Below are 24,276 nucleotides of genomic sequence, written 5' to 3' on the forward strand. Positions count from 1 at the left end.
ACAAGTTAGTGGGGTGCGTCCACCTCACAGTGTTCAGCTAAACCTACAAGTTAGTGGGGTGTGTCCTGCTCACAGTGTTCAGCTAGATCCGTTCCTGTTATCTTCTTACTGACAGGCAGGCTTGTCTTGTTACAGTATTTACAGCTACCTGAAGAAAATTGCTGGTGTTCTTTTGATCCTATTAGTACCACAGTCAGGCAGCTAGACTATTTACAGTTAGTGCAGTGCGTCCTGCTCACAGTGTTCAGCTAAACCTACAAGTTAGTGGGGTGCGTCCACCTCACAGTGTTCAGCTAAAGCTACCTGTAGAAGGTTGGTGGTGTTCTCATACTACAGGCAAGCAGTTGATTTTGCTAGCTGCAGTATCAGTACATATATATATATATATATATCCCAGCTTAGTGCAGCTACAAGCCATTAGTATGTCTGGAAGGCCAAGAAGAAGAGGCAGACAGTCACAAGCCAATAAGAGAGGGCAAGCAGGCTCTGTGTCTAGTGCTGGTCGTGGAGACGGTGCATCCTCATCAGCACGTGGCCGTGGGACACGCTTGGGCTTTTTTTCGGCAGCTGGCCGTGTTGAGCCGCAACATGCGGAAGACTTGGTCGAGTGGATAACCAAGCCGTCCTCATCCTCCTCATCCTCTCTCACCCATGCCCAGGGTACTTTGTCTGGCAAAGCAGCGGCCTCTTCCCTCGGCTCAATGTCATCAGTGACTCCTTCCCTAGCCCCACCATGTCCTCCTGAGGAGTCCCTCGAACTGTTTGACCACAGTGTTGGGTACATGCTCCAGGAGGATGCCCAGCGTTTGGAAGGCTCTGATGATGATACTGAGCTCAATGAAGGCAGTAACATGAGCATGGACAGAGAGGGTGCCCAAGAAGGACAGCAATCTGGCAGTCATGCTCCCCCTGCTGCAGCATACTGCCAGGTTTGCTCCAGTGATGAGGAGGGAGGGGATGATGAGGTCACTGACTCAACGTGGGTGCCTGATAGGAGAGAGGAGGAGGAGGAGGAGGAGGCGGCACATCACCAACGAGGCAGGATGCCCTCCAGGGGCCAGCCTAAGGGCAGCACATTGACTGCATCACACCCCAAAGCTCCACATGTGAAGGGCGCTGCAGTCTCTGCGCGTTATTCAAAAAGTTCTTTGGTGTGGGCCTTTTTTGAGACGAGTGTATCAGATCGCACCGCTGCTATTTGCAACATATGTCTCAAGCGTATCTCGCATGGCCAAAACATCTCCCGCTTGGGTACCACATGCTTGACCAGACATATGTTGACCTGCCATGCAGTTTGTTGGCAAGCGTATCTAAAAGACCCACACCAAAGAACAAAGAGGACCTCTCCTTGCTCCTCATCAGTTGAGATCTCCAACCCCACTATACCTTCAGTCCTCTCTGAGACCTGCACTGAGAGGAATGAAGGTGTAGAATTAGGTGTGTCACAGCCAAGTGCTTGTGGGCAATCTGCTTTTGGTACACCGACGTCAGATTGTACCAGGCAAATTTCCCTGCCCCAGCTGCTGCACTGCCGAAAGAAGTTTGCTCCCAGCCATCCACATGCCCAGCGGTTGAATGCTAGCTTGGCAAAATTGCTAGCACTTCAACTGCTGCCTTTTCAGTTGGTAGACTCTGCCCTCTTCCGTGAGTTTGTGGAATGTGCGGTTCCTCAGTGGCAGGTACCCAAACGCCACTTTTTCTCACGGAAGGCGATTCCGGCTCTCTACCAGCATGTGGAAGGCAATGTCCATGCCTCGCTGGACAGGGCAGTCAGCGGTAAGGTGCATATTACCGCTGACTCATGGTCCAGCAGGCATGGACAGGGACGTTACCTAAGTTTCACGGCGCATTGGGTGACTCTGCTGGCAGCTGGGAAGGATGCAGGACAAGGTGCAGTAGTGTTGGAGGTTGTTCTGCCACCACGCCTCCAAAATGCTAATGATTGTGACACACCTCTCTCCTCCACCCCCTCCTCTTCTTCTTCCTCCATGGCCTCTTCCTGTGCTTTGTCCTCTGAACCAGCGGTGCTCCGTAGCCGTTCAAGGGGCTACGCAAGTACGCAGGCCAAAAGATGCCATGCGGTGCTTGAGCTGGTGTGCTTGGGGGACAGGAGCCACACTGGGGCAGAGGTTCTGTCAGCTCTGCAGGGGCAGATTCAGAGGTGGTTGATGCCACGCCAACTTAAGGCAGGAATGGTGGTTTGCGACAATGGCACCAACCTCCTCTCTGCCCTCCGACAGGGACAAATGACCCATGTGTCCTGTTTGGCTCACGTCCTTAACTTGGTGGTGCAGCGGTTCTTGGGCAGGTACCCGGGCTTACAGGATGTCCTGAGGCAGGCCAAGAAAATCTGTGTGCATTTCCGCTGGTCATATAATGCCAGTGCTCCGCTGACAGACCTCCAAAAGGAGTTTAACCTGCCCAAGAACCTCCTAATCTGTGACATGCCCACCAGGTGGAACTTAACGTTGGCCATGCTGCAGCGGCTGCACATGCAGCAGAGGGCCATCAATGAGTACCTGTGCGACTATGGCACCAGGACAGGGTCAGGGGAGCTTGTTTTTTTTTCCCCACGCCAGTGGGCCATGATCAGGGATGCATGCACTGTCCTGTCCCCATTTGAGGAGGCCACGAGGATGGTGAGCAGTGACAGTGCATGCATCAGTGACACTGTCCCCCTTGTCCACCTGTTGGAGCACACGCTGCGTGGAATAATGGACAGGGCACTTGAGGCAGAACAGAGGCAGGAAGAGGAGGACTTCCTTAGCTCTCAAGGCCCCCTTTATCCAGACAGTGTTCTTGCGTGCCCGCCGATCACACAGGAAGAGGAGGAGGAGGAGGAGGAGGAGGAGGAAGATTGTGTCAGTATGGAGGTGGAGCCTGGCACTCAGCATCAGCAGCAGTCTTTAAGGGATCAGTCCCAAGAAACACATGGACTTGTACGTGGCTGGGAGGAGGTGGCTGCGGACCATGTCGTCCTTAGTGACCCAGAGGACTCCGGACCAAATGCCTCAGCAAACCTACGCTGCATGGCCTCCCTGATCCTGCAAAGCCTGCGTAAGGATCCTCGTATTCGTGGTATCAAGGAGAAGGACCAATACTGGCTGGCAACCCTTCTTGATCCACGTTACAAGGGTAAGGTTGCAGACCTTATCTTGCCATCGCAGAGGGAGCAGAGGATGAAACATCTTCGGGAGGTCTTGCAGAAAGGTCTGTGCAACGCGTTCCCAGAGACTGGGAGGTTACAAACTCCTGTTTCTGGACAACGTGTTGCTGAGGCTTCGGTCAGTCAAAGAAGGAGCGGTGGAGAAGGTGGCCGCCTGACCGATGCGTTCAGACAATTTTTTGGTCCGCAGCCCCAAGGTATGATCGGTTCCAGCAACCATCGCCAGCGTCTGTTTTACATGGTGCAGGAATACCTAGGGGCAAGATCTGACTTGGACACCTTTCCCACCGAAAATCCTCTGGGTTACTGGGTCTTGAGGATGGAGCACTGGCCAGAGCTTGCACAGTATGCAATTGAGCTACTGGCCTGTCCTGCATACAGTGTTCTTTCGGAACGCACATTCAGTGCTGCTGGAGGCGTGGTAACCGATCACAGGGTGCGTCTGTCCACCGACTCGGTCGATCTACTGACCTTCATAAAAATGAATCAGTCTTGGATCACCACCAGCTACCAAGCACCTGATGCTGATGTAAGGAATATTTTTTTTTGAAATCTCAGATCCCTTCAAAGACTATGCTGATGCTGAGTGACTATCCCTGAGTAATTATCCTCTTCCTCCTCAATCATCACGCTGATAGCTTGTAAGAACATTTTTGGTTCTGGGCGCCACCACCAGTGCCTAAGGCACAATTTTTCAGCCCCTGTTTAACAGGGGCGTGTAATTACATTTTTTGATGCAATACTTTGCAGCAGGGCTCATTTCAGCATTCCAACTAGAGTATCTGTGAGGGGTTGCAGTGTTGTGGCACCAGCACCAGTGCCTAAGGCCCAATTTTTCTGCCCCTGTTTAACAGGGGCGTGTAATTACAATTTTTGATGCAATACTTTGCAGCAGGGCTCGTTCCTGTGTTCCAACTAGAGTGTCTGTGAGGGGTTGCAGTGTTGTGGCACCAGCACCAGTGCCTAAGGCCCAATTTTTCAGCCCTTGTTTAACAGGGACGTGTAATTACAATTTTTGATGCAATACTTTGCAGCAGGGCTCGTTCCTGTGTTCCAACTAGAGTGTCTGTGAGGGGTTGCAGTGTTGTGGCACCAGCACCAGTTCCTAAGGCCTAATTTTTCAGCCCCTGTTCAACAGGGGCATGTAATTACAATTCTTGATCTAATATTTCACAGCAGGGCCCATTTCTGCACCCACCATGAGCGAGTGAGGACTTACAGTGTTGTGGCACCAGCACCACCACCACCACCACCACCAAAGGCCCAATTTTTCTGCCCTTGTTCAACAGGGGCATGTAATTACAATTCTTGATCTAATATTTCACAGCAGGGCCCATTTCTGCACCCACCAAGAGCGAGTGAGGACTTACAGTGTTGTGGCACCAGCACCACCACCACCACCACCAAAGGCCCAATTTTTCTGCCCTTGTTCAACAGGGGCATGTAATTACAATTCTTGATCTAATATTTCACAGCAGGGCCCATTTCTGCACCCACCAAGAGCGAGTGAGGACATACAGTGTTGTGGCACCAGCACCACCACCACCAAAGGCCCAATTTTTCTGCCCTTGTTCAACAGGGGCATGTAATTACAATTCTTGATCTAATATTTCACAGTAGGGCCCATTTCTGCACCCACCAAGAGCGAGTGAGGACTTACAGTGTTGTGGCACCAACACCACCACCACCACCACCAAAGGCCCAGTTTTTCTGCCCCTGTTCAACAGGGGCATGTAATTACAATTCTTGATCTAATATTTCACAGCAGGGCCCTGTGAGGGCTTACAGTGTTGTGGCCACAACAACACCTAAGGCCCAAATTTCTGCTGAGTATATAGGGCAGGCCCCTACTTTCAAACATCTAACTTACAAACGACTCCTACTTGCAAACGGAAAGAGACAACAGGAAGTGAGATGAAATCTACCCCTAGGAAGGGAAATTCTCTCCTGTAAGAGTTAATATGGGAAAAACATTTCTCCTTTCCACTGATGCTTTCCAATCCTTGTTCCACAAAAAACCCCAAATTTTCAAAAAACATTTGTCATTGGGACAAAAAGTAAGGTGAAATCTTCTGAAGAGGAGGAAAGACAGCAAAACAAATGTCACAGGGGTGATAACCCTTCCCTATGTTTTCCAAAAAGCTTAAAAAAGATTTTTTGGCTGGAGCTAAACACGTTAAAAATGTACCCGTTCAAAATTACAAACAGATTCTACTTAACAACAAACCTACAGTCCCTGTCTTGTTTGCACCGCCTGTATACTGCTGTTCAGAGTATATAGGGCCTGGTGGCCCCACACCTTTCCTTATTTTAATTTGGGTGCGGGGTTCCCCTTAATATCCATACAAGACCCAAAGGGCCTGGTAATGGACTGGGGGGTACCCATGCCGTTTGTCTCACTGATTTTCATCCATATTGCCAGGACCCGACATTACATTAAACCCGCAAGCAGTTTTAAATGAGATTTTTTCCTTTAAAAATTACATTTGGTGCAGGGACTGTTCTAAACACGGGAAACACACACCACTTTACAGGCATACTATAGACACCCCCCAGGTATGATATTTAAAGGAATATTTCACTTTTTTTTTACTTTAAGCATCATTAAAATCACTACTCACGAAAAAACGGCCGTTTTTAAAAGTTTTTTTTGCATTGATACATGTCCCCTGGGGTAGGACCCGGGTCCCCAAACCCTTTTTAGGACAATACCATGCAAATTAGCCTTTAAAATTAGCACTTTTGATTTCGAACGTTCGAGTCCCATAGACGTCAATGGGGTTCTAACGTTCGTGCAAATTTTCGGTCCGTTCGCAGGTTCTGGTGCGAACCGAACCGGGGGGTGTACCAGTGACTGTAAGGGAGTAATTCTGCTCAGTTCCTGGACAGTCAATGGTAATTCTGTTTTAGAGCTCTGGAAGCATTCAATGCATAAGACAAAATAGCCGTTTCAAAGAATGCTTAGTTTTAATGAGCTGTACCTTTTATACAAAATAAAGACAAAGAAAAAGTTGCTCAGCTTAAAGAGAAGGGAGGGAGGGAGGGAGGAAGGACAAAGTTCATCACATGAGACATAATATTTCAGACATCATTTCAACTAGTAATGCTGATGATTGATTGTCTCTGAAAACATAATTTCAAAACCAGTTCTTACCGGACCTTATCTACTCTGTGCTCATTGCGACAAACAAGACCCTAAAAAGAAAGATATTCATCTGTCAGCAACTTATAGAATGTTTCAGTCTTGTTAACTCTTTCTCACCCTTCAACTCCTACTTTAAAAATCCCTACCAGGATTTTCAGAGTCCCTGTAAGAACTATTACTTGCAGAATCACTTCTAGTGCGCCCAATGGTACTCGTGGAACCTCTGTAAGTATCTCTAGTGCTTCTCACAAAATCCCTGCCAGGACTTCCAGTATCCTTGCCAGTTCTTCCGGTGGCAATCAAATAATCTTTACCAATACTTCCAGTGCTGCTTGTAGAATCCCTGCCAGGACTTCCACAGTATAATTTTCAGTATTTTCATAGCCACTGGCAGTATTTTTAGTGGTGTTCTCAGAATCCTTGCTAGGACTTCCAGTTCTCCTTAAAAGAAACTAGACATATCCTCTAACAAAGAGGGGTATTTAAGCTTCAGCCCTGGAAGGGGCTGGTGCTGTGCCTTTTTGCAAGCTAATATGCTTTGTGCAAAAAAGCTATATTAAAATTGTGATTGCCTGTTTCATTGTTGACCCACATTGGCTTGACTGCTCTTTTGCCTGTTGACTGCCCACAACCTCTGCTTGAATCTGACCACTGTCTACCTGCTGTTTGCACAAGGACTTTAACTGGACCAAATCAATCTTTTGCTTGAAACTGGCCAAATGACCTCTGCCTGGATCTGGCTACCCTTTTGTCTCTCATATAACGTACAATATCCACACTGTAGCCTTACTGTTCTCACTCACCACTTGGTGGGGTGACTCTAAGGGTTGTGACCTGGTACTAACACTCAGGAAAACCCATCTCCATCATCAAGAACGCTGGTGCTTAGACTGCATGCTTGGGTGAGCCCATGTCAAAAGCCAGGAAGTACCATAACAAAGGTGCCCATTTTGTACAATTTTGTTTAGGAAAATGTATACTGTATATGTTTTGCTTCCAAAGATATGAATGTGTTTCAGGTTAGGCATAGTTCATATGAAGCCTTGTTTTTCCAGGTAAAATGTTTTGGAGATAATGGACTGTCATAATTTCCTCTTCCCAGAATTTTTTTTGACATATCTGTCACTTTAACATAAAGTATGGTTCAGTCTCTCTGCAATGCCATTTTATTTCCAGGCCTTCTCAGAATAGCTTGTGGTTTTGCCACTTATGTACTCTGTGCCATTATATGTGGTCATTTTTCCCTTTATGAAACTGGCGCATTTTATTATTTGATTGCATGGGTCAATTTTTATTTCACTTGCTTGCTGATCTTTAGCTAGTTTGCTCATAGATTTAGGATATCCGAGAGGACAGTACTAGGAGTGAACACAGTTAAAATGGTTTTTCTCTTTTACAGTGTTACCCACTTCACTGAATTTCAACTGATACAGTTCATCTGTGATTTTTTTTTCCTTTAGCTAATATGTGACTTTCTTTCATGCTAATACAACTGTTACCTCTCAATATCATTACATATTCTTGCATGGTGAGCTTTCACTGATAGTAGGGTTCTTTTACAGCAGTGTTCTTTTAGACACATACAGTATGGTAGCCTCTGATAACTATCTTTCTGGTGACTGTTCAAGACAGAGAGCAGTGCAGAAACCTTCTCTTATTTCTTCTGAGACCAAATACTGTCCATTAGCTGTTGTATACAGGGCATTAGCTGTTTTAATTCCTTCTGTCTTTCTTTGATCAAGGTAAATGTAGAAAAGTGTAGACCATGTTTTTTTCATATGCTCTGGAGCAGGTGAAAAATTCAGACGAGCTCCCTTTGGAATAAAATACACACTCAAATATCTGAAGTGTATTCTATTTCTTCTTTAACACTTTTGGCCTTTTGTTATTTAACTGCCTCCCGCCTGGCCAATGTACAGATGCAGATGGGTGGAACAAGCAACATTCTAAATGGGCACACCTGTGTGTCCTCACACTTCTGGCACTCATGCACAGCCTTGGTGCCATGCAGTGGCGCAATCTGTGACCATTGTGTCCACTTGACACAGCAGGTTACAGAATGGTGTACCAGGCATCTGTCACTGGACCTGGTACCTTTTGATTGCTATGGCCAATCACAGCAATCTCATGAAAAGTGTTTGTAACCTGGGGATTGCCTGTACTACTGGCTACCAGAGGGAACAAAGCATAAGAAGTGCCAGGATGTTTATTTAGAGCTGGCCATTACTCCTCCAATTAACCCCTAAAAAAACACATGTAATGCTAATAAGATTGGATAGGCTTTTAGAAAAGTTAGTCTAAAGGAAAATAAAGTGTTTATCCAATAAGGAACTGCTAACTCCAAGACCAGCAAAACCTGAAAGTATGAGGTAGCGATGCCTCTCCAAGCGTGTTGGTGTCTCTAATATGATTAAGCATCTATATTGATGTGAAACGCATTAGCCTGTCTGTACCTTTCATCACCATGATGTAAGAGATTTTGGATCTTCTACACTGTTTTGCCAGTGCGGCCGTTCAGCTGTTTTCTTCAATTTTCAAAACCTGGAAGTAGAACTTAAAACATCCCAAAGACTTGCTGCCTAAATAAAGAGGATGGGGAGGTGTTCAAGCATGCTAAGCATTATGGGTGTTGGAAGAAAACCCCTGTCATCAACACCATCTGCTTTTACTCATCTCTGCTGTGCCAATACCCGTAGACGTAAAGGGAACTCGATTAATTTGGCAGGCAATGTAGCAACTTTACCAAACCTATTAAACATGGTTACCTAACTTCCACCTGTAAAGGACTAGTTAAGGCATGTTAGTCGCAGGGTCCTGCTGTTCTGTCACAGTTGTGTCAGGAGGTAACCTGATATCCCACACCTTATTGAATTTTTTCGGGCAGCCCCAGCGCATATAGGTTTTTTATTAAGGGGGGTAACCAAAATAACCAGTGACCTCCACATACTCAGAGTACGTTCAGAAGAGACTCTCCAGTTAAGTATAATGCTCTTTTGAGCAAAAAACAGGAGCAGGCTGAGTATTGTGCGAACAGCTCTAGAGGGGGCCAGAGCATCTACCAGCACCAAGATACAGACATCCACTGTCTGGAGTATAGGGACAGTAGTTAAACTGGTAAAAAAAAGTGAGAACACCAGTCCAGAAGACCTGTAAAAGAGGCAGGACCAAATCATGTGTAGATAATTGGCCGAGTCAGTTTGGCAACACCAACAGCAGGGTGGGCAATCTGGGTAGATTTTATTAAATCTGTATGGTGTAAAATGGTACTTGTGAAAAATTTTAAACTGGATCAGACAGTCTCTAGAGGATATGAGGTGAGAGAAGGGAAGCTCCTACATATCTTCCCAGTCCTCCGTGTTCAGCTTCGGCAGCTCCGGCACCCAAAAGGAATGAAGGCCTTCCAGCCCATGGTGCACAGTCAGCTGTAATGCCTTGTAAATTGATTAAAGTGTTTTCTTAAGGGAGTCATCCATGAGGTGGGACTCCATATCAGACTGTATAGAAGACATTTCATACAAGTGGTTAATTAGCATAGATGGAAATATGTTCTTTTTGTGGACCTGCCTGTCCAGAGAAAATAATTCACTCTGTCAGTTTATGGAAGACTGCATCCGAAAATCATGTCCTCAATGTTATAGGGAACAGTATTCTTCCAATTGCTGCTTATATGCCAGTTGCCTAGGTACACATGTGTAGCAAGGCCCCAAACCCCTAGAGGCCTAATGGTGACCTCCAGAGTAAGGGACAGCTGACATCCTTCTCTGTAGATTGGGTTACTAGGCATGGTGGGTGTAATACAAGCTGAAGTAATGGACGCCAGACACTTTTTGAATGCAGAGATTTATTGTCTCTTGAACAAGAACTGTGGGAGAGGGGGTTAGGGCCAGGACACCCTTAAGTAGATGCAATGAAAATTGGCAGACTCTGAGACTTCTATAGGTAGACAGCTATACAGTGGAAGGCCTCCAGCCAGACACCACTTCTGTATAGGTAGGACCGCTGTCTCCTATGGAAACAAATCTTGTAACAGTCACTAACAGTAGTTGTATTTAACTATTGGTAACACAAATAGTTCTCCTCGCACTCTACAGTTTTTCAAGGCAGGTCTTCACTCACCGAGCTCCCAGTCTCTCAGTAGACTCTCAGACCCAATCGCTACTGGATCCCCAGAGCTCTTCCACTTCCATAACTCGGGATCTTCCTCGAGCATCACCCCTGCTTCCCTGCTGGGTCCCTGGCTTGACACTCACAGATACTCCTTAAGCGTCACCCCTGCTGACCCACTAGGTCCCTGGCTTGGCACTCACTGATGCTCCTCAAGCATCATCTCTGCTGTCCCGCTGGGTCCCTGGCTTGGCACTTGCTGAAGTTTTTTCACTTCTTCACCGTTCCCGGCTGGTGAGAAGACTACTCTGGTATTGGCTCCACCCTACTCATAGTGGTCTTCGGTAACAAGGTGGATGGTCCCTTAGTGGTGATAGCTTCCCCTCTACCTCCAACCACAACTGGTCCCCTGTCCGGCTGAACCGTTACTCTCGGTTGGACTCCAATCCTGCAGTTCCAACCCTGCGCTGTTGCTCCTGCTTCTGCATAGGCCCTCAGACAGCCTAGCAGCCTGATGTACCCGGGATAGGCCTCAGGCTTCCAGCCTAGCAGCCCGGGGCAGCATAACACACGTCCACCCAGGAAGCTGTCCAGGTCGCACAGAACCCCGATTAAATGACTCCACCCAAATAAATAGGCTCTCCCAGCAGGCCAAGGGGCTAAAGAAACCCCCCGCCAATTTGCTGAGACATCCCATCTATTCATAACCTGACCTTGCTAAGCCCTTGTCTATCTAATGTCACTAGCATAACGCCACCTAGCGACAGAAGAGAGAAGGTGCAGCATGTCCAGAACTAAAGAGGAATCAGTGGATCTACTAACAATTTACCAGGGCAACTACCACCTGGTAAGCTAAATTTACTAGCAACCCTGCCTAAACACCAGGGTGCTACATATGAACTTCAGAATACTGCAGTCATTATTAAATAGAGTTCCATGCTATATTGGCGGAGACACCCCATCTATTCATAACCTGACCTCGCTAAGCCCTTGTCTATCTTATGTCACTAGCATAACGCCACCTAGCGACCGAAGAGAGAAGGTGCAGCATGTCCAGAGCTAGAGAAGAATCAGTGGATCTACTAACAATTTACCAGGGCAACTACTGCCTGGTAAGCAACCCTGCCTAAACACCAGGGTGCTACATATGAACTTCGGAATACTGCAGTCATTATTAAATTCCATGCTATAAAACAAAAAATAAATGCAAAAAGAAATCATATCAGTAGAAGTTCTTACTTAAAGTGTTACTAAACCCAGGACCCTGCATTTACTATATCTGGTCTCCCACAGTACACAGAACATGGAAATGAAATAATTTTAGTAAATATAAACTGCTAAATACCTTTTCTTATCAGTAGTATATACCAGTCCTGTGACTTCTATCAGTGTCTGGTTAAAGCTTGTAGGAGGAGTTTTCATTCTACTCTGACTGTCCTCTGAGGCTGCATGATCCCTGACTTCTGTCTGGACAGTGCTGATTGCCCCCCTGCTGATCACATGCACCCTCTCAAGAAATAAAACAAAAATTCACTAGCAATACACACCAAACTGAGCATGTGCCCCCAAGGCTCTGTTCTATCAGCAGATAGATTAAGTATAGTAAATGAAGGGGAGGATCAGATAAATCAGCATCAAACAACCTTTTTATACAATGCACAGGATTAGCCCCTTAGGTTTCCACAGTAAGTATAACAAGCATGCTTTACTGCATATACAGACTGATTTTACTGTTGTGGGTTTAGTAACAGTTCAAGCCTAACATTGTTTCAAAAGTGTGTAAATGTTTGCATGTATACTTACATCTCTCTTATATTTTTTACAGCCAAACTATGTCCGCCTGTGGTGGATGACAGTGTAAGAGTTTTGTCCACCATACATGATGAAGAATATACAGCAGGTCATGTAATAAACCTAAAGTGCAAAAATCCAAATAAGAAACTTAATGGGCCATCTCAGATTCACTGCACATCCAATGGAACTTGGAATATAGATCCACCAACATGCAAAGGTGTGTAAGAAAAGCTGTAATTGTTTCCTATTCAGATATTTACAAATAAACACCATACGTTTGCACAGTGAGTCCACCAACATGCAAATATTCTCCTGTGCTAATAGTGGTAACCCAGAGGTATGAACAGTATAGAAACTTCTTAAAGCTGGTGGTCTTGCTGCCTTCTCAGGATTTTGGGCATCCTCAAACTGGAAACTAGCAAAACAGAAAGAGAAAGGCGCACTGACCTAGCGCATTAGCGCAATATAATTTATTGAAAAGATTAAAAGAGCAATATATACTCACAAATGTAATAGATATAAACACGTCGCAACGAGTGTACTCCACTGCAAGAAGGTCTATTAACATCCATTGGTCCTACCAGGAGGTAGCCAAACAGTTAACGCGTTTAGAGGGTGAACCCTCTTCCTCAGAGCCAAAAGGGATCATACACCACTATCTTTTGGCTCTGAGGAAGAGGGTTCGCCCTCAAAACGTATTAGCCGTTTGGATACCTCCTGGTCTTCTGGCAGGACCGATGGACGTTAATAGACCTTCTTGCAGTGGAGGACACTTGTTGTGATATGTGTTTATATCTATTACGTGTGTGAGTATATATTGCTCTTTTCAATAAATTATATTGCGGTAATGCACTAGGTCGGTGCGCCTTTCTCTTTTTGTTTTGCTAGTACTTTGATTTAACCTGTAGGTCAGTGGTTCCCAACTCCTGTCCTCAGGAACCACTAACAGGCCAGATTTTAAGTATTACCTTGGGGAGATGCAGACTAGAATACTGCAATCACTGAGCAGCAAATGATATCACCTGTGATGTATTTCAGTTATCTTGTAAACCTGGCCTGTTAGTGGGTCCTGAGGATAGGGGTTGAGAACCACTGCTGTAGGCCAATAGTGGGATAATTGCCCCGTACACACGGTCGGATTTTCCGATGGAAAATGTGTGATAGGACCTTGTTGTCGGAAATTCCGACCATGTGTAGGCTCCATCAAATATTTTCCATCGGATTTTCCGACACACAAAGTTTGAGAGCAGGCTATAAAATTTTCCGACAACAAAATCCGTTGTCGGAATTTCCGATCGTGTGTACACAAATCCGACTCACAAAGTGCCAAGCATGCTCAGAATAAATAAAGAGATTAAAGCTATTGGCTACTGCCCTGTTTATAGTCCTGACGTACGTGTTTTACGTCACCGCGTTCAGAATGATCGGATTTTCCGACAACTTTGTGTGACCTTGTGTATGCAAGACAAGTTTGAGCCAACATCCGTCGGAAAAAATCCTAGGATTTTGTTGTCGGAATGTCTGATCAATGTCCGACCGTGTGTACGGGGCATAAGTGGCCATTTTTGAGGCCCACAGCATTACAGATAAATGTTAGCTTTCTCAAGAATAGGTGTGTTGGCCTTCTTGAGCTGTATATAAATGCATTCTTTTTTTATTTTTAGATAGAGTGAGGAAGGGGGAGTGGGGAAGCCTTGTGTCAACCTTTATTGATGTGTGTATCTCCACTTGGGAGAGCCACCTCTCTTTTAGCCCCCAGTCACACCAGTGCAACTTGTCATGTGATTTAAATCGCAATAAGCGTATATTGATTGGTTTGCGCAAAAATTATAGCGTGTACAAAATAGGGGATAGATTTATAGCATTTTTATTATTTTTTTTTTTTTTTACTTGTAACGGCAGCGATCTGTGATTTTTATCGGGACTGCAACATTATGGCGGACACATTGGACACTTTTGACACATTTTTGGGACCATTGGCATTTATACAGCGATCAGTGCTATAAAAATGCACTGATTACTGTAAAAATGTCACTGGCAGTAAAGGGGTTAACAGTAGGGGGCGATCAAGGGGTTAACTGTGTTCCCCCTGTGTTCTATCTGAAGGGGAAGGGGACTGTCTAGGGGAGATGACAGATCGCTGTTCATTCTTTGTATGAACACACCATCAGTCTCTTCCCCCCTCAGAGAACCGGGAACTGTGTGTTTACACACACAGATCCCAGATCTCGGTGTGTCACCAGCGATCGCGGGAGCTCGGCAGTGATCGCGACCATCAGGCACTCGCATCGGCTCTGGGGCCTAGTGGCCACAGGGCGAAGCAATGTTATATAACGTCGTTTCGCCCAGCTGTGCCATTCTGCCGCAGTAAAACTGCGCGGCTGGTTGGCAAGTGGTTAAAATATATGCGAACCTACACCTTGTAAAAGAATCCATTCAGTTTAAAATAGAAATGAAAGGCAAACCATTTGTGTATACATAAAAAAATGAATATAAATACCTTTTTTTCCTTAAAGTGATTACATAATTTCTGTTCTTAGCTGCTTAAAGTGTTACTAAAGCCTTCTTTTTTTAAATTAAAATAACAAACATGCCTATACTTACCTGTTCTGTGCAATGGTTTTGCACAGAGCAGCTCTGACCCTCTTCTTCTGGGGTCCCCCTCTGGCACTCCAGGCCCCTCCTCTTTGGTGGTTACCCCTACAGAAAGCCGATTTCAATGGGGCGCCCATGTGTGCTCGCTCCTGAGTCCCACTGCTGCGTCCATTAACACAGACAGCAGGACTTGATACCCCCCTACTCCCATGTCATAGCTTTTGATTGACAATCTGTCCAATGAGGAGGGAGACAGCAGCAGGAGCCGCTGCGCTCGTGCACGTCATTCAGGTAAGAAAAAGAGGGGCCGGGGGGGGGGGTGATGCAGCACAAAAGGTTTTTCACCTTAATGCATTCTATGCAAAAAACCTTAGCCCCAGAACGTTTTACCCCCTTAATGACCAGGCCAATTTTTGCGATATGGCACTGTGTTATTTTAGCTGACAATTGAACGGTCATGCGATGCTGTACCCAAATAAAATTTATGTCTTTTTTTCCCACAAATAGAGCTTTCTTTTGGCATTTTTATTATTTTTTGTTTTTTTGTTTTTTTTCAACTAATAATGGTGGAGATCAGCGATTTTTAGTGGGACTGCGACATTGCGGTGGACAGATCGGACATGTAACTGACATTTTTGACACTTTTTTGGGAACCAGTCAGTGCTAAAAAATATGCACTGACATTGTACTAATGACACTGGCAGGGAAGGGGTTAACATCAATGTGTTCCCTGGGTGTATTTACTAACTGTATGGGGGAAAAAATGCCTGGGATAACACAGAGATCTGCATAGCGGAAATACAAGATCTCAGTATATTCCCCTGTCACATATGAGATCTGCCTTGTTTACTTTGGCAGATCCTCGTTCTGTCTCTGCGGGGAACGATCGCGGGTGGCCAGCGGACATCGAGTCTGTCAGACCCGCTGATTGGCTTCCCTGCTGGCCAAATGGTGCCTCACATATACCCAGTGAAGTTAACAGCCTCAGATGATACACAGAGATTAAACAAATCTCCCTACATGAGTTTTACATGTATATCTGCTGTCTTCAGCTTTCTAGACTCTTTAGAAAGTGCACATCATATTAGAAATGTTTTTTCCTGTTTCAGCAGTGGGAGTGGAGTTCCGGCATACACTGTGTGAGAGCTGATTGGGGGAAAGGCACACATCCCCACTCCACATAGGCAGAGGAACGAAGAAACTTTCAGAGCTGTGCTGTGAATAGACAAGCTCTCTGCTAATCTATTTATAGCACCCTCCCCAACAAAAATTTTCAGCTGCTTTTTATCTCATGTCGGAGAACTTGTCAGAAGTTATCATGCTGATAACAGAGGAACGGAGCAACAGAAAGACACAGGACACAGTGCTTTGGAGAGAGATACAGTGCCTTGAAAAAGTATTCATACTCCTTAAAATTTTCCACATTTTGTCATGTTACAACCAAAAACATAAATGTATTTTATTGGGATTTTATATGATAGATCAACACAAAGTGGCACATAATTGTGAAGTGGAAGGAAAATGATAAATGGTTTTCAACATTTTTTACAAATATATATGTGAAAAGTGTGGCGTGCATTTGTATCCAGTCCCCCTGAGTCATTACTTTGTACAACCACCTTTCACTGCAATTACAGCTGCAAGTCTTTTTGGGTATGTCTCTACCAGCTTTGCACATCTAGAGAGTGTAATTTTTGCCTATTCTTCTTCGCAAAATAGCTCAAGCTCTGTCAGATTGGATGGAGAGCCTCTGTAAATAGCAATTTTCAAGTCTTGCTACAGATTCTCAATTGGATTTAGGTCTGGACTTTGACTGGGTCATTCTAACACATGATTATGCATTGATCTAAAGCATTCCATTGCAGCTCTGGCTGTATGTTTAAGGTCGTTGTCCTGCTGGAAGGCGAACCTCTGCCCCAGTCTCAAGTCTTTTGCAGACTCTAATGCCGCGTGCACACGAGCGGACTTTACGGCAGACTTTTCCACGGACTTTACGACGGACTTTCTGAATGAACGGACTGGCCTACACACAATCCACCAAAGTCTGTCGAATTCGTACGTGATGACGTACGGCCGGACTAAAACAAGGAAGTTCATAGCCAGTAGCCAATAGCTGCCCTAGCGTGGCTTTTTGTCCGTCGAACTAGCATACAGACGAGCTGACTTTTCAACCGGACTCGATTTCGACGGATTGATTTAAAACATGTTTCAAATCTAAGTCCGTCCAACTTTTGAGAAAACAAAGTCCGCTGGAGCCCACACACGATCGAATTGTCTGACGAAATCCAGTCCGCCGGGCAAAGTCTGCCGTAAAGTCCGCTTGTGTGTACGCGGCATAACAGGTTTTCTTCTAAGATTGCCCTGTATTTGGCTCCATCCATCTTCCAATCAACTCTGACCAGCTTCCCTGTCCCTGCTGAAGAAAAGCATCTCCACAACATGATGCTGCCACCACTATGTTTCATGGTGGGGATGGTGTGTTCAGGGTGAGGTGCAGTGTTAGTTTTCCGCCACACATAGCATTTTGCTTTTAGACCAAAAAGTTACATTTTGGTCTCATCTGACCAGAGAACCTTCTTCCACATGTTTGCTGTGCCTGCCACATGTCTTCTCACAAACTGCAAATGGAACTTCTTATGGCTTTCTTTCACCAATGGCTTTCTTCTTGCCATTCTTCCATAAAGCCCAGATTTGTGGAGTGCACGACTAATAGTTGTCCTGTGGACAGATTCTCCCACCTGAGCAGTGGATCTCTGCAGCTCATCCACAGTTACCATGGGCCTCTTGGCTGCTTCTCTGATTGATGCTCTCCTTGCCGGCCTGTTAGTTTAGGTGGATGGCCATGTCCTGGTAGATTTGCAGTTGTGCCATACTCTTTCCATTTTCGGATGATGGATTGAACAGTGCTTCGTGAGATGTTCAAAGCTTGGGATATTTTTTTATAACCTAACCCTGCTTTAAACTTCTCCACAACTTTATCCCTGACCTGTCTGGTGTGTTTCTTTGGCCTTCACGATGCTGTTTGTTCACTAAGGTTCTCTAACAAACCTCTGCGGGCTTCACAAAACAGCTATATTTATACTGAGATTAAATTACACACAGGTGGACTCTATTTACTGATTAGGTGACTTCTAAAGGCAATTGATTCCACTAGTTTGTAGTTAGGGATATCAGAGTAAAGGGGGCTGAATACAAATGCACGCCACACTTTTCAGATATTTTTTTTTTTTTTTTAAATTGAAAACCATTTATAGTTTTCCTTCCACTTAACACTTATGTGCCACTTCATGTTGATCTATCACATAAAATCCTAAAAAAAAAATAAAAAATTCAGTTTTTGGTTGTAACTTGACAAAATGTGAAAAATGTCAAGGGGTATGAATACTTTTTCAAGGCACTGTAAGTAAACACTACATATATATGTGCCCAGGTCAGATTTCATGAATGGGGTTTACACCCACTTTAAGGCTTTAGAACCACTTTAAAGAGCTCAGATAGCTAAGGGAGGAGAAACAGCAGCACACTAATCTTCCCAGTGAACAACTCTGATTATTGCAAGAGAACAAGCTTATTTCCCAGCACAGCCAGAAAGCTAACCATGCTCTGCTCTCATTCCTAGTGTGGAAAGGAAAGCAGAGGTACTGGCAGGATCACCAGGTATTCCACACAAAGGAAGCAATAAAAAAAGAACAGGATACTTTTTCATACAAGTACTGTACATAGTACAGCAGACACATATCAGGAATATGAAATGTTAGGGTATAACTAAAGGCAAATCTTTTATCCTTTTTAGTTTTGGATAGCGTGGAGGGAGATTAGAACACCCATCATGTTTTATTGCTGTTTGTGCCCCCATTAGAGATATTTATCCTCTTTATTTGTCCTGTTTCCCATTAATACCAAGAGTGAAAGTGAAAGAAAATCCCAAATTGTGGGTTGTCAACAGGATTAGTGGAGAAATCTTCCAAGAGGGATGCTACTTCTGGTGACCCTGGTAAAAACCAGAGATCCCTTCTCTTTAGAAGGATTTGCTCTCACTTTCTGTTGTGGTTATGGGACATGAATGTGAAGGAAAATCTCTCCAATGGAACAGAGATGGTAAGCAAACTGACAGGTTACAATCCTCTTTTACCCTACCAAAATGAGGAAAAAAAAAGTTTTGCCTTTAGTTCTATTTTAAGATACAATCTAAAGGGAGGAAGACGCTCTCTCACTGAAAGTAAAGGACATTTTAAAGTATTTTCAAGCAAAAAGCAGCCACAAATCATAAATAGCTGGATAGATGACTACTGTATGAAGAGGTAAAGGAAAAGGAGACTTCAATAGGCCATTCAAATGCAAGCAAAATCTTGATGTTTCTGTCCTCTTGTTTTTATACAGAACCCATAGATCTGAAATAGACATGCACAGTTTAAAGTTTTAATTCAAGCATCTTCCTTGTATTACAGAACCATGCGCAGTATCGTATAGCAAAATGAAACAACACAATATACAAGTAAAGAATTACCAAATTAAACACAACGAGCTGATAACGTTTGAATGCATTCCTAGATATGAAATATTAGACCATAAAAACCTTTTTCAAAAATGTAATGATGGAGTGATCACATATCCTACGTGCCACTTGAAAGGTAAACATAATTTGTTAGAGTGAATGTGTTACATTATAAAAATGCCCCCTCCCCCCATCCTGGTATAGAGATGAGGGGAGGGAAGTATTCTGTAATTCTGTTCTAGGAGGACAACACTGACCTTCAATAGAGCCAGTACTGTGAGTGGGCATTGTCACCCCAGGACAAAGTATATGTTATATGCAGGATCACTGGGTAAAAAAGAAAGAAGGCTGAAAAAAAAGAAAACAAATGCAGCCACCACCTGTGTTTTTGGATTTACCTGCCATAGTATATGTACTGTAATGTTTTTGCCACTCTTGCAATTCACACACCAATGCTCAACCCAGATGACCACGCTACTAAATCGCATGGCTCCCAACTGTCCACGATTTCGAGGGAATGTTCCTGATTTGGAACAAAGTCCCACTGTCCATTTTTCCTCCTCATTTGTCCCTCATTTTGGTCTGATCTATATGGTTATGTATAAAATGCACTTTTTATGTTTCAAAAAGTGTTTCCAGTGCTAAACCTTTTATCCATTTTCTAAATGGCTGTATTTGGAGATGTTAGAAGCCAGTATAAAGAAATAGTAGTGGTTAAAAAAAAAAAAGCACTTGTGGGTTTAACTAATCATTTCAGGCGGTATGCCCACAATCTTTTTCTAATAGGTGTTCCTCATTCCCATCTCAAAAAGTTGGGAGGTATGCTAATTCGTGGTTCAAATTCAATACTTCCAAGTTTCAGAAGGTTTTCCTGAATCACCTCCCTGCTAGTGATGAGCTTTGGATTCAACCTAAACCAATTGAGCTGTGGTTCTAGAAAATGGCAAATAATTGTGTCCATTTGGTCTACAGCAACCAGTTTACAACAATGCACTTCCTGGCCTCTGAACTGGGGTGTGCTGAAGTAGACATGGAGTAAAAAGGACAAATGCCATAATGTTTGCAGGGAAAGGTCATTTCTGACATCTTACACAGTGTTACTGAAAAGTCCTACTTTTACAGTCAGTGCGTTGGGGACACGAAAAGTTACAAACATATCTTGAGGACACTTGGAGCAGATAGGGATAGATCACATAATATTTGCAAACAAAAATACCCTTTTTAATAAATTCTTTATTTAAAGAAGAAGACATTACATGTTACAATGTAACAATAAACAAGGTAGAGATCATTGGTCTCACAGAGGTGAGGGGTAATACATAAATCTGTCACATTGTAAAAAACGTTGATGATATGGGGTGACATAAAATATAGTCAGACATTTTCATAGGTTCTTTTTCCCTTTACAGTACATCACCTATGTTATAGGTAACATTACCTACTATTCAAATATATGCAAACAAATGTGCCACCATACCTGCAAAGAAGATAGTTCTTTTGTGGCTGTGTTTTCTGTCATTTCTATTATATAACATTAATAAGTGTATAGAGCAGGGGTCTCAAACTGGCAGTCCTCCAGTTGTTGCGAAACTACAAGTCCCATCATGCCTCTGCCTGTGGGAGTCATGCTTGTAATTGTCAGCCTTGCAATGCCTCGTAGGACTTGAAGTTTCGCAATAGATGGAGGGCCACTAGTTTGAGACCTCTGGTATAGAGTGTGCAGGGATAAGCCAAGAGAGATACCTTTTTGTTTGTGTCAGCAACAGCCTCAGTTGCTTTTCACCTGCTGCTTGCCGCCTCCCCCCCCATCCCCCAACCTCCTCTGCCCCGTGGCCTTTTTTTGGTGTTTTATTGTTGAAATGGCTGCAAGCACTGACCGGTGTGTTCTGGGGGGGCAGTCCCCAGTCCCCCGTCCCACATCCCCCTGTCAGAACACAATAGCTCAGCCGGGAGATCGCTGTACTAACATTGGATAGTTCCTTCTGAGCTCCTCAGTTTTTTTTTTTTTTTTCAACCCAGTGGTTTGAATGAGAAAAAGACTGATAGAACCTTCAGCCAACTCCCCCAGATTTTTTTTTTTGGCCCAGCTTACCTAAAGGTGGTATCGGCACATTTCAGATACTCACCCATCCAGTGGATCGAGCGTTGTCCTACTGGAACCCTCTCATGCCCTGCCATCGCTTTGTCCCACACTCCCATGTTCTCTCTGATGTCTTAGAGAAGCCCGCCAGCTCTTCTGGGTTCAGCAAGCGGGCCTTGCCATTTCAAATCAACTTCCCTTCACAGAAGGGCCCTAGCCTCCTTCACATCAACCCCCCCTCCACTTGACAGCAGTGTCCTAGCCCACTTTGCAGACCTACCCTGCAAAGGGTGGAGGGCAAGAGGTGCAGCTCTAGATGGAGGGCTGGAGCTGCCAAACTTTTTATGTTAGCAAGCTAATGATGGTTTGCCAGGACCACCCTGCCCCCCAGCAAACAGTCACCCACTTGTTAACATAAAAAGTTAATAATGAAGTTTTGAGAAAAGACGCGTTTCACACTACAAACAGTGCTTAATCATAGGGCTATGAATAAGCACTGTTTGTAGTGTGAAACGCATCAGATTCCCTGCACGTCCTGCTGTGGCATGTATTTTTGTTGATTTTTATTTAATAAAGGCAAAAATTATTTTGAGTGCGGCTGTCCAGGCCTTTTCTCAAAACGTCATTGTTATAAGCATTGCCGGCACCTGTGGCTTCCAGCCTGGAGGAGAGGTCTGTTCCTGATTGACCTTCCTAGAGCGGTGATATTTCTCTCTGCTACTGCTGGATTTAACATAAAAAGTTAAAGGAACACTAAAGGTAATTTTTTTTTTTTTTTTGAAATACCAAACATGTTATACTTATCTCCACTGTGCAGCTCATTTTGCACAGAGTGGCCCCGAACCTGGTCTTCTGGGGTCCCTCGGCGGCTGTTTCAGCTCCTCCCTGCAAGAACTAATCACCACCATGCGAGGGAGCTCGCATGGTGGTGAGTTCTTGCGGGCGCGCTCCCGTGATACAGCCGGCGGCCATAGCCGCTCACTGTATCACTCGGCCCCGCCCCCCGGCGCGCCGTGTCATTGGATGTGATTGACAGCAGCGCGAGCCAATGGCTGCGCTGCTTTCAATCCATCCACTCTAGCCAATCAGCCAATGCATAGAATGCATTAAGGTGAAAAAATTTTTACCTTTACAACCCCTTTAACTTGAGCAGCTCCCGCCCTCCATCCATCCAGAACTGCCATGCCTCTCACCATCCTCCCTGCTCCTTGCTGTGAGAATGACAGCACTGGTGGGAAAGAAGAACAGGCAGAGATCTATAGGGTACCAGGCAAGAGAAAATGACCAGGCTCCCAAGTGGCCCAACTGCTGAGGTCCAGATGAGACCGTCACTCAGTCTGGATTGCCATATAGTGAGCAATGGCAGTCCTTTCATGTTCTGAGTGCTGCCTGTCTAATGCCGGCTTCTCCTCTGCTGTTTACTTTAGATGTCTACGGACTACATTTCCTATGGTTCTACAAGGCAAAGATCTCCCGGCTGAGCTATTGTGTTCTGACAGGGGGATGTGGGACAGGGGACTGGGGCCTGCCCCCCCAGAACACACCAGTCATTGCCTAAGGCGAATGACGTGCATGGGGAGGGGGGGTCGGACATTTTTGGAAAAAAACAAAAGGTAAACAAAAAAAAATACATACGTCTGCAGAATGGGAGGGGGGTTAGAATAGAAGGAATATCTGGAGGAGGGTGAAGGACCGCTTTAAGTGTAATGGGGTTGGGGTTTATTACTTTATGTTTTATTTTTTGCATAATTGTTTAGTAAACATTGTTAAGTACACCAAAGCACTACATCCTCAATACCCCTAATGCCACAGCTGGTAAAAATGTAAAATAGTATATTATTTAACACATTGTATCTCAGTTATTTCTAGCCTACTGCTATGAATCTGAATGGTCTTAAACTTTCTAAACTTACTGTATAAAGACCCCTACACATTTATTTCTTTGATTTTTGTTACTCATATTCACTATGCCCCTGTAAGTAGAGACTACTGTGTCACAGAATTCACAGAGCTGCTGAGAGAAGAAGATTCAGGGTCAGAGTCAGCACAGGAATGACTGCTTGAAGGTAGCAAAGAACCATAGGAAATGTAGTCCTTAGACATTTAAAGTAAACAGCAGAGGAGGAGCCGGCATCAGACAGGCAGCACTTAGAACATGAAAGGACTGCCATTGCTCACTAAATGGCAGTCCAGACCGAGTCTCATCTGGACCGCCGCAGTTGGGCCACTTGGGAGCCTGGTCATTCTCTCTTGCCTGGTGCCCTATAGATCTCTTTGCCTGTTCTTCTTCCCCACCGCTGCTGTCATTCTCACAGCAAGGAGCAGGGAGGATGGTGAGTGGCATGGCAATTCTGGATGGAGGGCGGGAGCTGCTCAAGTTAACTTTTTATGTTAACAAGTGAGTGACTGTTTGCTGGGGGGCAGGATGGTCCTGGCAACCTATCATTAGCTTGCTAACGTAAAAAGTTTGGCAGCTCCAGCCCTCCATCTAGAGCTGCACCTCTTGCCCTCCACCCTTTGCAGGGTAGGACTGCAAAGTGGGCTAGGACACTGCTGTCAAGGGGAGGGGGGGGGGTTGATGTGAAGGAGGATAGGACCCTTCTGTGAAGGGAAGATGATTTGAAATGGCAAGGACACTGCTATGAAGGGATGGGGGGTTAATGTAAAGGGGGACTGGGGACAATACCATGAAGGAGGGGGGTTGTGTGATGTAAAAGGGGACTAAGGACACTGCTGTTAAGGAGGGGGTGTGATGTGAAGGGGGAGTAAGAACAATCCTATGAAGGTGGGAAGGGTGTGATATGAAGGGGAACTGAAGACATTGCTGTGATAGAGAAATGTGATTAAGGGCTTAAAGGGAGTGGCAGAGGTTCTGCACATGCTTCTGGTAGCAGTGA

At 44.8% G+C, this 24,276-nt stretch overlaps 1 protein-coding gene across 7 annotated transcripts in view; it reads left to right on the plus strand.

The window, feature by feature from the left end:
* LOC141103387 (complement factor H-related protein 1-like) overlaps positions 1-24,276 on the plus strand; it is a 553,742-nt gene that overhangs the window by 288,509 nt on the left and 240,957 nt on the right. For 4 of the 7 annotated variants that reach the window (XM_073592914.1, XM_073592913.1, XM_073592912.1 and 1 more), the window contains exons 5-6: positions 12,241-12,426; positions 19,253-19,435. The exons of 1 other annotated variant lie outside the window; for it this stretch is intronic. In XM_073592914.1, the coding sequence (XP_073449015.1) occupies positions 12,241-12,426; positions 19,253-19,435 (369 nt within the window). The remainder of the gene's footprint in view (positions 1-12,240; positions 12,427-19,252; positions 19,436-24,276) is intronic. 2 more of the 7 variants (XM_073592911.1, XM_073592916.1) reach the window with 1 other exon arrangement.

Source organism: Aquarana catesbeiana, linkage group LG07, assembly GCF_042186555.1.
Source record: "Aquarana catesbeiana isolate 2022-GZ linkage group LG07, ASM4218655v1, whole genome shotgun sequence".
NCBI classification, from domain to species: Eukaryota; Metazoa; Chordata; class Amphibia; order Anura; family Ranidae; genus Aquarana; species Aquarana catesbeiana.